The sequence below is a fragment of the Diplotaxodon limnothrissa genome, linkage group LG9 (genome assembly GCF_057381915.1).
Source record: "Diplotaxodon limnothrissa isolate DT_005_m linkage group LG9, D_limnothrissa_male_GT1.1, whole genome shotgun sequence".
NCBI classification, from domain to species: domain Eukaryota; kingdom Metazoa; phylum Chordata; class Actinopteri; order Cichliformes; family Cichlidae; genus Diplotaxodon; species Diplotaxodon limnothrissa.
Genome location: NC_140604.1, coordinates 19,070,320 through 19,082,872, shown reverse-complemented (window position 1 = coordinate 19,082,872; position 12,553 = coordinate 19,070,320). Strand labels below are relative to the sequence as shown.

Genomic DNA, 12,553 nt, shown 5'->3' with positions numbered 1-12,553 from the left:
TTTTGCAGTTACAGTACTGTAAGCAGTGAAGGGTTCAGCTGCAGTTTTCAGTTGTACTTATTCATTTACATATCATACGTTTCCTGTAAGAAACTCAAACATCACAATTTGCCTAAATACCAAGTTTACTTGCGCTTCGTAAGGATGCACAAATTTAATGGCCTGGTAACATTTGTGTTGCACCAACTTTGGCCTGTTAAATGTTCAAAGACCGTTTGACGAGGAGCTGAAAAACTTTAAAATTCTTCTTTTTATGATGATTCTTGTTAACAACAAAATAAATATTGGCATTGGCATCAGGTTTCAGTCAAACTAAAATTTTAAACATCAGAATGAGCCCAAAAAATACAAAAAATAAATCTGTGCATCCTTAATACCAAACCTCAAGTCAAGAGGAAAGCGCCACGATTCAGATCAGAGACCCCTGCTTGCCGTTTTGTTCTGTTAAGCCAGAGTTGGCACTCAGATCAGCACCAGAGGTCCATCCAAACCAAACTCCTGTTGCCTCCCTCGCTATTTTTGCCCAACCCTGCTGGTCTAAGGACCTAAGGGTGGCAGGTAAATTGCTGTCCTCTCCCCTGGAGTAGCTGCCTGAAGAGAAGCCCAGCAGAGGAGGATCATTTGTCTCTGGTTAGCACCATCTCTGTGAGCCTGATGAGGGCGTCTCTCTCTGGGGATGGCCTGAGCCTACTGATCTGCCTGATTGCTTCTTTGCAGTAGTGCTGGGCCAGGTAGTTGGTCTGCTGCACACCATTGCTCTAAAACAGAAGGAGGAGCACTCACATTATTAAAGTTTTTAATCTATTAACCTATATCGGATTTTTAAGACTGACCAATACAGATATGTGGTAATTAAAAAAAATTATTTTTCTAAATATTTTTAGCAGAGTCTCCCTAACATTTATCATTTATTTATCTAAATGTGTCTGCTTGGATCAGCTCGTTCCAAACATGTTGTCAACAGAGAAGCTGCACAGCTCCCTCTGGTGGAGAAACTACATAACTTCAATGCACAGATTTTTTTATTTTTATGTATTTTTTTGCTTTTTAGGCGGGCCTTTTTTCTTTAGTGATCGGTTAGCAGTGAAGAGGGGACACGAAGAAGAAGTCAGGCAGCAAAAGGCTGCAGGTTGGATGTGAACCCGGGCCGCTGCATTTCAGCCAGAGGGCATATGGGCACCTGCTCAACCAGTGAGCTGGCAACCGGCATCTGCCACTCATAACATGGTCGAAGGGCGGTTCTCCTATCCTTTAAAAAAAAAAAAAAGTCATTTATCAACTGCTATAAATGCTGATACTATCAGCAAGTAGCTAATACTGGACGATAATATCGTCCAGTATTAGCTACTGGACGATAGCTAATACTTATCAGAGCCAGAGCAGATAAGTCTGCTCTGGCTCTGCTATCAACAATAAAACACTAAAATCATTGACAACTGCTTTTTTTGTCACGCAGAGCTCAGCTTCGTTTACTAAACACCTACTTCTGGTTACAGTTTTGCAGCCTTTTGTGAATGATTAAATATTACAGCAGGCACTGCTCATAACCTGGTTATACCAACCCTATGGTTAAATACGGTGTGGCAGCATCATGCAATAAGGGAGAAATTCATAAAAGAATAAAGGAAGCGAGTTCACTTTAAAGCACAAGTAAGACCGGATTAAATTCTTGCTTCAGAAAATGTCCTTGACCAAGGCACTCCACAGCGTTTTTAATAATCAGGACCGATCCCTCTCTAAGGGACGCACTGGGACAAGTCTCTGTCTTTGAGTGATTCGGCCAAATCCCAGATCTAAAGCCCAAAGAACATCTGAGGAGAGACCCTGAAGATGACAGTTTAAGCACTTTCACATCTAATCTGACCAAGCTTTGGAGGATCTGCACAAATCCAGGTGCGATTTGTGCTCGCACAGTTTACACCACAGTGACAGTGCTGCTAAAAGTACCGAGTGAGTTCGACTACTTCTGTAAATGAGACTTAGGATTTTTAAATGCATTTCCAAAAATCTATAAAACCATCCTACCATCGTTAGTTTCAGAGTGCAGATTGTTAGACTTTGACCTACAGCGTCACTTCAGACTAGGTAAAGTTCTTTGCATCGCTTTTAGATCTCTCTCTGCTCTTTATTTGTACACAATAAAACGTTTATTGTAAAATTTATGTACAGCGTTTTATTATAAACAAATCTATTTCAACATGCATGTGTCATGACTTTTAAGAAGCTAATTTCACATCATTTTATTTTTTAATATAAATGTTATTAAGAGAGCCCTTCTTTTGGTTGGACCTTTAAGGCTTTCACTTATGGTGTATTACGGCTCATACCTGAAGGACGTACTGCCAGGCTCGATCTACGTCTCCTTTGGAGGCGAAACGTCTCATGATCATTGCATGAAGCTCAGGAAACTGAAATGACAAACAGATAAAAACTAAAGACAGTTTGCAGTCCATCTCATTCACCTAGTGGTGCACAGTTTGTCTGCATGTCCTGAGTAAGAGCGATGGTGGCGGTGTCTCACCTGCTGACAAGCAAACAGGACCGGACCAGTAGCCAAACCCAATTTCAAATCGGCTGCTGTGGGCTTCCCCAGCTGACTGGCTCCAGATGTGAAGTCCAAAACATCATCCACCAGCTACAGGACAAAACAAACCGCCTTATTACATAACTACTGTGCAAAAAATCATTACTGATATTTGCTCATCACTGAGGGCGACACTTTGCTTAACAGCCTGTACCTGAAATGCAATGCCAACATTCTTCCCATACTGGTACGCTATTTCATGCACTTCAGGATCAGAGTTTACCAGAATGGAAACCTTAAATGAAAGAGTGCAGACAGTCAACGAAAAAAACATTAAAAAGTGCAGAAAACGAGGCTTTTCTCCATCTCTCTGCTATTTATGTGAAGACAGAACGTACATACTGCTTTACAACTGTTTGCAATAAGACTTGCTGTCTTCTTGAAGGTCTTCTCGAGGTAGTGTTTGAATCGCTCGTTCTCATTCTCTTTGGAACCCAACTGCATGAATTCACCTGCAATCACAAGGCTATATGTAAATGCATTCTTCCGGCCAGTTCTTCTGCATGCTGGTTCTCGGCTCATCGTGACTTACCTCGCACCAGGTCCTCTATGACCTGAGATAAAACTTTCACCACTGTGATGTTACCGATACGAGCCAAGGCCATTGAGGCAGCCGAGAGGATAAAATCTCCGGCTAAGATAGCCTGGAAGAGAGGAGGCCGAATGATATACGAGCGGGTGGTTCGGAAAAACATATCAGACCAAACGATTTTATCTCCTTTACCTTTTTTTCACCCCACACTTCATTAATTGTTCTCTTCCCTCTTCGCTTATCCGATCCATCTATGACATCATCATGCACCAGGCTGGCAGTGTGAATCATTTCAGAGATCATAGCGATGGCCCTCTGCCCTGGGAGCAAATCTCTAAAATGGACAAACGCAGACAGCAAACAGGAGGAAGTCAAATGCAATTATCTGAAACAAAAGAGTTTGTCATAACGGTGCAATCAGGACTCTGACCCGTGTGTCGCAGAGCAAAATACAACTGAGTTTAGAGTCGTTTACCCGGCTCTGTTGCTGTGGATGTTAAGGGCGCGAGCGATCAGTACCACTATCATTGGTCGGATGGCCTTCCCCTTGCCATCGAAATAGTATTCACACAGAGATTTCAGCTCTACTTTGGACACAAACAGCTCCTGTAAAGGACAGTAAAAAGCAAGCGTTTTATTTCCGCCATAAACAACCGCTGTGCAGAAAGAAATCTGCCAATCACCACAGGGCAGGAAACCGCCCACTCTGACCCAAAAAGCCTTCATTAATTTGTCACAGCTATTGCAAAAATATCTCAGACAGACTTCCTTTTAGTTTTTCTCTACGTTCTTTAGCAGCTTAAAACCCCTATTGTGAAAGAAGGGTGTGGCTTTGCTCTGTTGGCGGGTGAGAGGGGAGGCAGACTGGTTCAAGGAGAAATTCAGAGTACAGTTGAATGGGAAAGCTAACAGGCTTGGTGGTTAATAAGTAGTAAGAAGGTAAAAACCTGCCAGTATTAGTGAATGAATCCTGACTGCATTAAAGATAAAGTGTGTGCTTTGCAAACATCTGGATTTAACTACTGATTTGTTCAACCTTAAAATTGGGTTGAAAAACTAATAAATGTGAGCTGAAGCTGTTACTTTTCGAGAAGTGACCAGAGAAAGGGATGCAACACAAAACAGAATACAGCACAACAATCGCTTCAGCACAACTATTCTATTTGAAAGCTAAATTGGACTGATCTCTTTGAAGACTTACTTTTTTGATGTCGTCATATAAACTCGTCAAGTCTTTCTGGGCTAACGTGAAGGGGTCCTTGGGCTTTGTGTCACTGTGTGTCGCTCTGCAACAGCAAGACTGTAGTGTTGGAAGCAGCAACCGTGACTGGTGTCTGGAAAGAAAGATTTGCAAATATTTATGCTGAAACTGAACGTGTGATTTGAAATGCACAAAAGATATATCTCCTAAAATATATTAATAAATAAAATGTAAAAATCACTACTTAGCTGGACTACCTAACAACTCACCTGATTAGAAAGTTTCCTGCTTTCATGTTTATCTGTGCAGGTGTTGGCGGCTGAAATTGAAAATGAGATCATAACAAAGATGAGCTCGGGCATGTGCAGCACATCAGGTTTGCAGAGGCTCTAGCACCCTGGAGTTATTGTTATTAAACAATTTTAAACCTACACAGGATCAGTTATTTATGGACCCAGATTTTAAGCCCTGGGTGCATTCACTTAACATAGGAACAATAAAATAATACGCTCACACTAACTGGGATTGATACAAGATAGAAACATTGTTTTCTGTTTAAAATGCACGTGTTACATTTCATATAACTGAAGTGTTGCACATGTGGGTCAATGCCGAATGAATGAATCAAATGCAACTGAGGCAGGCAGCTGGCCAAGTCAAAGACAGCTTACGTGCAAGCAGGAAGTCTCAACCTTTATGAGCTCAACAAGTCACCAATCATTTCATTTAAACACACAGATATAAAATTCTCTTTACTGAGGAATGTAAATAAAGTTTCACTGGCATGGGATATGACAGATAGTGGAATAAAGCAGAAGTGGGCATTGCCTCTAAACCACCACTCTGCAGTGTATGACCTTCCTGGTTTTGAAAAGTCCTCCATGCCGGCTCTCCAGCTTTTTATTAACCGCAAACTCACCCTGGTTTCCGGCGTGGGGATGCAGGAAGCCCGGCTCAACAGGGATGCAGAGGAAGACACAGGCCTGCCCTTCAAGTGCCACAAATTTTCTAATATATTCGTGGCCGTGCAGCCCGTGGTCAACCTCGGGCATTTCCTCCACCACGGCCCCGCCATGTTACCTTAGGTTAACAGCATGCATCGGAAGTTACATATCGCAACGTGAACCGGAAAAACAGTAAAGGAATATCCGGTGACGTCTCATAACGAGGAGCAGCAGAAGGCAGGAAATGATGGAGAGAGTAAATGCGCAATAATTTAGGTATACATACCTCAAGCTAGTGCTGGAAAATGTGTTTTCAAGCTCGTCTTCAGATAATATACGTGTGTCTGGGATAAGGCTAGTTGCTGGGTTGCTAACAGCTAAGCTAGCTCTCGCCTTTTCATGACACTTTATTATTATTTGGGGTGTAATATGTAATAATAAACTAACGTAAGAACTAAAATTACCCTATCGTTATTTACAGGTATACGGTAGAGCTGACAGACAAAGTTAAGGTTGTTTAGTTCATGTTTAACTCGTTATTTATGTAAGTTAATAGTTAAAAAAACCCTTAAAAGTTGATTGGAGGAATTGTGTATGAAACGTAACGTGCAACTGATAATTTTTTTACTCTGATTAAGGTTTAAAAGTCCTGAAATACAATTTTAAGATCATTTTACATCACTCTAGTATTTCCATTTAATGCCAAACAAAAATTATATTTTACTTAACACTTTAGTAGCCTATTAATAGTGACTAAGTCTTTTTTTTTACTATCATAAGTAAAATATCAGCTGTTTGGCTTAGAATAAGCACTAAGGGGAAGTGTGGTTTACCCTTTTTTATTGCTTCCCTCAGATCTGCTATCTTTAATGCAGTACTTCTCAAACCCTGGGCTGTGGATGTGGATAACCAGGTGAAACTATAAAACAAAATTAAGATGAACTAGAATATAATATGATTTTTTTTTAAAGTTAATGATTGATAAAACTGTGGGGCGTTTGGTACGAACCTTCTTAAGGTGGGGCATGCCAGAGAGAAGTTGAAACCTGATTCGATAAGTCAGCTGCTCCATCTGTGAAAATGTGGAGCACCTGTACAGCACTAGTCTTTGCTCTGGTGGCAGCATCGAGCTTCACACCTGCATATGTCCTGGAGTTGTGCCAAAATATAAGTCCTGAGTGTCACAGTGACCACAACACCGCATCAAACAGCCAATCGTCATCGCACACTGTGAAGTCCAAGTGGACCTTGGATGCTTCAAGCCTCATGCACGACCTTAACCAGTTCAGAGTCTCCTGCAAGAAGCTATTGGGTAAAACAGATTCTTGTCCTTACAGGTCAAAATATAGAGGAAGGCGCTAATGTTATCATACAATCCCCTCTGTCCTCTCTGCAGAGGCACTCCCAATCGACAAAGTTGATGGCAACTTTGTTCGCACTGTGAAGAACTGCATATTTTCCAAGTCCATTCCAACTCCACTCAAAGGTCCATTGAGGTTGACAGCAGCGTCTAAGGTGAGGATGCCATGTCACTATCAGCACTGTAATTTCACAATATAGTGAATTCATTTATGTCTAAAATTGTCTTAACAGGATGTCATCGAGGGGATCTTAGATTTAGATGCGTCAGTGACTCGGTCAGGTGATTTTCTGCATTATGCGAGTGGTGGCAGACTACTGCCGGGGTCTGTGCCACTTGCTCACAGATATGGAGGTCATCAGGTATAAATGATTTTTATACCTGATAACTTTTTAAAAGCTATAAAGCTTTTGCTTATTTGCTGAGTTGATCTTTTTGACACGCTTTACTTTCCTCGATAGTTTGGCTACTGGGCAGGCCAGCTGGGGGATGGTCGAGCTCATTTCCTTGGTCAGTATTCAAACAAGTAAGTTAATTTTTTAAAATTATGTTTTTATGTTTTAAGTAATTTTCTGCCACTTCAAGCCTTTACATATTTTCCTTCTCAATTTTCATAGAAAGGGGGAGGTATGGGAACTCCAGCTTAAAGGATCTGGAAAAACACCATATTCAAGGTTTGTATTTATTTGTACATATATTTGTGCAATAGCTATTACATTTATTATTTGTAGTAATATACAGGTGTGTTAGGAGATAGCTAAAGAGAAGGAAAGGGCTTTAATTGTAGGGTCTATGATGTTTTGAAGGACGGCAGAGGAGGATGCTAGGCAGAGGGTGACATGGAGGCAGATGATCTGCTGTAATGACCCCTAAAAATAAATAAGTAGTACGCATGGCTATTAATATTAGTATGCATGGCTGTAGAATTGTGCAGTCATGCAATGCAACCAAAAAAGTATGACTTCACATCGGGCTGCAGGTCAGGAGATGGTCGTGCTGTAATCCGGTCTTCTGTCAGGGAGTTCCTGTGCAGTGAAGCGATGCATTTCCTGGGTGTTCCCACCAGCAGGGCTGCCAGGTGAGAATAAATGATTTTGAGAGCTATAAGTTTGGTATAAGATTACAAACTTAGCACAAAAAGTAAAGAAATGTGTTTGGTTGATGATAATTATTTGTTTTTACCATGATTCTATGTAGTAATAATAATTTGCTTAATCAGACATTTACAAGCAATCAAACATTCTTGGTACCTCTGATTCAGATTCAGTAGCAAAGACGGATGTTTGGCTTCCAAGTGCTTCTTTACCTGATTTGGCACTGTATTATCATTAATTAACTCCCAGCAAGTGATTGATTCGGGCTAAAGGCTGTTGACATCCCTGTTTAGCCGAAACCATAAAACGTGTAGCTTTTGCAGTAATTTTTCTGGCATTGGACTTTGTGTTTTTATCCACACAAGGCAATGATCAGGTTTACCTACTACAAATTTTACCCTAATAACTGTCAATCAGGACTTTTGATGTGCAGAAATGTGTTATCAATTTATATTTCATTCATTCACATAAAATTAGTTCAAGTCATTCGAGCTTGACTCATATGACGAGAACATTTTTTTGGCATTTGCAAAAAAAGAGACGTTTTTAAAGAAATTATAACCCAGAAATTGTGTGAATCGTGTGATTTTTGTCGCCATTTAATTGTTATGTGTTTTAGATTTATCCGCTAATTCTTTTTTTAGTCTGATTGTCAGTGAGGAGCCAGTGTTGAGGGATCAGTTCTACAATGGAAATGTGAAAGCAGAGAGAGGTACAGGATTTACCCATGACTGGAGCCTTTTATTTCAAACTGCATTACTTTTTAACAATCCAGCATAATTTTTGTTACTGTTATGCAGATGTTTTGTCTGCTGCCTTAATCTTTGTTCTGGTTCAGCTTTTCTTTATTCCCCACAGGAGCTGTTGTTCTGCGATTGGCCAAGTCATGGTTTCGGATTGGATCCTTAGAAATTTTGTCTCAAAGTGGAGAAATAAATCTTCTGAGGTAAGACTGCCTGGTCACATGACAAAGTTTACTTCATAGTTGTTTACATCTGGCTTTGTTCTGTGTCCTGTTGTGTTTGTAATGTTATTTTATCGTTATTTTCGTTTTAGAAAGCTGTTGAACTTTGTGATAGACGAACATTTTCCTTTTATAAATCCAGACAACCCAGAAAAATATTTGGTGAGTAATAAAAAAGCACAGCTGAATGTACCACTTTTGTTTTAAGTAAATAAGCTATTGAGGTTTTCTTTGCAGGTGTTTTTTTCCACAGTTGTAAATGAAACGGCACATCTGATTGCCCAGTGGATGTCAGTCGGTTTTGCACATGGTGAGAAACTGAACATTCGTATCACACAGTTTAAACCAACGCTACTTATAGCTGTCGCTGTTCTCACCACAGGTGTGTGCAACACAGACAACTTCAGTCTTCTTTCTATCACCATCGACTACGGACCCTTTGGCTTTATGGAGTCATATAACCCCAGTGTGTAGACTGTTTCATGTCGCTTTTACTCCAAAATAACTGAAATCCTCTTGCTGTCAGTTCTCAGACAAATATTTTTCTTTTTGTTGCAGATTTTATCCCCAACACATCTGATGATGAAGGCAGGTACAGCATTGGAGCTCAGGCAAATGTTGGCCTCTTGAATCTAGAGAAACTCTTGGTGGCTCTGATTCCTGTGCTTACACAGACACAACAGAAACAGTAAGAATACCACAACATCACTTTGTCTCAAGGGGGATTTACTAAATATAGGACTTGAACTCTTTTTGTCATTTCGACAAACTGGAACAGCTTTGCTGTTAGCTCATTCTTACAGAAGCCTGTTTGTTTGTCTGAAAAACAAAAGCACAGAAACATGAGCAAAATAACTTCAGAGTCACACAAAGCGATGTGAAAAGAATAATACATCCCACAATTTATTTTCAGCATATTTTAATTCAAATATATCTTTAAAGATTTTCTTTGAGAAAGTGTGGAAATAAAGTAGTCATACAATGCAACAAAATGAAAGCAGCCACATGGAAAGTAAGTACACCCCTCACTTTAAATCTATCCCTCTTATGAAAACTGACCCCAGCAAAGCAAACAACCATTTAGTGTTTCTTGTCATCATACAAATATCTTCAAATCTTTTTAAGGTGTCAAAAAAAGTTCTGGATTATTCTTGTAAATGTATTTTTCCCTGTGAGACGAATCATCTATAGTTGTTTTTATATCCCTCGAAAATGAACTGGGGATGAAAGCAAAAACAACGGGAAGATCTGTGTGAAAAAGCAAACCATGCAGTTTTTAAAAGAAACTTTATTAAAAGGTTCAACTTAAAGAGACAGTTCAATCAAACAACAGAAATGAAGGTGTCAGCAAAACAGAGGTGCTGCAAAAAAAAGGGAATTTAACAAACAGACCAAAGAAAAACAATTCTGCTCAAAGAAGGCAACAACTATGCATTCATAGCCCCTAAAAGAAAACACACCACAGAACAATCCTCTGCAGGATGGAGAACACAACCACTTACTGCTAGTGCAGAAACACACATCACAAAACTACTGGAGCTGACCCACACTCTGAGGCTCAGGGGCTTCTCTCAAGCTTTTATACTGCAGTTGGAAACAGGACACATCCACCAACACACACACACACACACACACACACACACACACACACACACACACACACACTAGGCCTGCTAGGGCTGTAACAGTCATGAAGAGATTGCACAAATTCCATGGATAATAAGTCACGAGATGTATCAATTGCTGAACTACATACAAGAACTTTTGGAATGATGTTCTCTGGACGGACAATTCAAATGTTTTTAGGAGCTGTTCAGGAGTATAACTTAACTTGTGTTGACTGGAAATGTTCCAAAGAGTGGAGGAAGACAAAGTGATCTGAAAGTTTAAGCTGCAGTGGATCGTGAAAACCGTAAAAAACTAACACAAATGTGGTTCAAAAAGTATAAATAATGAGCTGCGTAATCAAAGACTGGATTTAAATCTTATTAAAATATTGCAGGTGAATTCAAACTAGGCAGTAGAGACAGTCAAGAGATGTTTAGAGGAGTGGTCAAGAATAGAGCCTGAGTGAAGCTATTCAATGATGCAACCTAAAACGCTAAAATTCTTATGCTAAAAAATTCTTATGCTAAAATTCTTATGCTAATGTTTACTTACTTTTTTGCATAAATATTGTAATCTATTGAAAAAGCAAATAGGTAAAAAAAAAAAAGAGGTAAAAGTTCAGTGGGATATACGTAGCTGCTTATTACACCTTCAAGTTTATTAATGTGACTTCTTTTCTAATTTGAAGAAATTCATGAAGTCAAATTGTAAACTTGTCATCTTAACTTTTTGCAGGGCGAAAATTATTCTTAAAGGATATGCCAACATTTACCAAATGAGGTGAGCTTCATGTGAAATGTTATCTTACTTGTGTTCATGCTGCAGCAAAGCCAAGACTGCATTTATTCATGTCTCCACTTCAGGGTTCACCAGATATTTAAGGCAAAACTGGGACTTCTTGGTGAAGATGAGGACGATAACGACCTCATTGCTTTCCTGCTTAAGGTGATTATACAGTTTGTTTCAGTCTTCTAAATCAGTTTAGTCTCACTCTCTGCACTGTAATTTCACTTTCCCTTTACAGGTGATGGAGGACACAGAGTCTGACTTCACCATGACCTTCAGGGAGCTCAGCGAAGTTTCAGCCAAGCAGCTTCTTAACAAGAACTTCACGCAGGTGGAGCTAAAAGTGACAAAATGTTGTTGTTCCTTTCAATCTCTAGATTTTGTTGTGAAGCTGGCCGATCTGTTGAATCAGTTGTACCAATACTGAGCTTTCCTTGCACAGCATGCATTTCTTATAATTAGGCATGCAGGAAATGTAAATGATTGTATTATTTCTAAATCAGATGTGGGCTCTTGATGACCTATCACACCACAAGCACTTTTCTGATTGGCTTAACAAGTACCTGTTCCGGCTCAGTAGGTAAGGAAGGTCACGAGAGGTCATTTTGAATTTACTTATTTACATTTGTGTGACATCAGGATGTTTGTTGCTGTGAATTAATCTCTTTCCTCTGTTTCTGTTCAGACAGCAGGATGATAGCGATTTGGATCGTCAACACAGGATGAAAAGTAAATCAAACTGTAACTAAATCTTAATGTTGATTAAACGATGAGGGATATAAATATTTATATTCTTAGATGTTTGTTATGCAGTGGTGACAGAAACATCTGATTGGATTAAATGTTTTACAGATGTAAATCCGAGATATGTGCTGAGGAACTGGATGGCAGAGTCTGCAATAAGGAAAGCTGAGAGGAATGACTTTTCCGAGGTATGTGTCTGATAAAAGGACCTGTCACACAAAACAAATAAAACGACACCCAAAGTTGTTTATGATTTGTTTCTACTACAGTTTACTTTACCACTTTACCACTAGGTGGAGCTGCTGCACCACATCCTGTCCTCACCCTTTGTTACACAAGAGACTGCAGAGGAGGCAGGCTATGCAGCAAGACCTCCACAGTGGGCTAGGAGGTTAAAGGTCAGCTGTTCGTCATGAGTTACCTCCTAATAAAAAACTTGTAGCATATTTTGGTGTGATGTGTCATTTGTTGGGCAATATATTTGCTCCAAAAGGCAAAGAGATCCACAAACAAGCACCGACTGCAGGTGGTTACTGTAAAAGCCTGTCTGAGGGGAGGAAGCACAGCATTTAGCCATGTCCATGAGGTCTAGACTGTGCTGGCCCTGCGGCAGACTGACGACTTGTCCAGCAAAGCAACAACATATTTTAATAATACAGATCTTGATGGTGCAGCACAGCCAGGAGATTCAAGGGTTTATTTAGGTGGGTTGAAGAGTCAAATGAAAACAAACTAT

General features: G+C 39.9%; 2 protein-coding genes across 4 annotated transcripts; one reads left to right on the top strand and one right to left on the bottom strand.

The window, feature by feature from the left end:
* Positions 1-343: 343 nt before the first annotated feature.
* pdss1 (prenyl (decaprenyl) diphosphate synthase, subunit 1) lies at positions 344-5,401 on the bottom strand. Its single transcript, XM_085362079.1, has 11 exons — positions 5,237-5,401; positions 4,587-4,636; positions 4,318-4,450; positions 3,592-3,722; positions 3,309-3,450; positions 3,117-3,228; positions 2,927-3,036; positions 2,739-2,819; positions 2,522-2,635; positions 2,328-2,408; positions 344-758 (listed from the first exon to the last, which is right to left on the bottom strand). Exons 1-11 carry the CDS (start codon positions 5,390-5,392, stop codon positions 618-620), a joined length of 1,251 nt encoding a protein of 416 aa, XP_085218205.1. The 5' UTR covers positions 5,393-5,401; the 3' UTR covers positions 344-617.
* Positions 5,402-5,471: 70 nt separating this feature from the next.
* On the top strand, positions 5,472-12,256 carry LOC146625435 (uncharacterized). 3 transcript variants are annotated; one of them, XM_085362077.1, is made up of 21 exons: positions 5,472-5,537; positions 6,117-6,174; positions 6,280-6,573; positions 6,658-6,776; positions 6,855-6,983; positions 7,083-7,147; positions 7,239-7,295; positions 7,601-7,699; positions 8,360-8,427; positions 8,574-8,661; positions 8,772-8,841; positions 8,917-8,989; positions 9,062-9,145; positions 9,238-9,367; positions 11,023-11,067; positions 11,151-11,232; positions 11,312-11,404; positions 11,577-11,653; positions 11,759-11,814; positions 11,926-12,005; positions 12,111-12,256. In XM_085362077.1, exons 3-21 carry the CDS (start codon positions 6,342-6,344, stop codon positions 12,231-12,233), a joined length of 1,770 nt encoding a protein of 589 aa, XP_085218203.1. In that variant the 5' UTR covers positions 5,472-5,537; positions 6,117-6,174; positions 6,280-6,341; the 3' UTR covers positions 12,234-12,256. The 3 variants fall into 3 exon arrangements, with proteins under 3 accessions (XP_085218203.1, XP_085218202.1, XP_085218204.1); XM_085362076.1 differs by having other exon boundaries at positions 6,117-6,573; XM_085362078.1 differs by having other exon boundaries at positions 5,472-6,573; positions 11,759-11,802.
* The last annotated feature ends 297 nt before the right edge of the window (positions 12,257-12,553 follow it).

Coding starts and splice junctions, on each gene's coding strand:
- LOC146625435 (XM_085362077.1), top strand. CDS start 6,342: ATGTGGAGCACCTGTACAGCACTAGTCTTTGCTCTGGTGGCAGCATCG. Junction 6,574..6,657: donor CTCCTGCAAGAAGCTATTGG/GTAAAACAGATT, acceptor TCCTCTCTGCAG/AGGCACTCCCAATCGACAAA. Junction 11,654..11,758: donor TACCTGTTCCGGCTCAGTAG/GTAAGGAAGGTC, acceptor GTTTCTGTTCAG/ACAGCAGGATGATAGCGATT.
- pdss1 (XM_085362079.1), bottom strand. CDS start 5,392: ATGGCGGGGCCGTGGTGGAGGAAATGCCCGAGGTTGACCACGGGCTGC. Junction 3,723..4,317: donor TATATGACGACATCAAAAAA/GTAAGTCTTCAA, acceptor TGTCCTTTACAG/GAGCTGTTTGTGTCCAAAGT. Junction 2,409..2,521: donor TCCTGTTTGCTTGTCAGCAG/GTGAGACACCGC, acceptor TTGTCATTTCAG/TTTCCTGAGCTTCATGCAAT.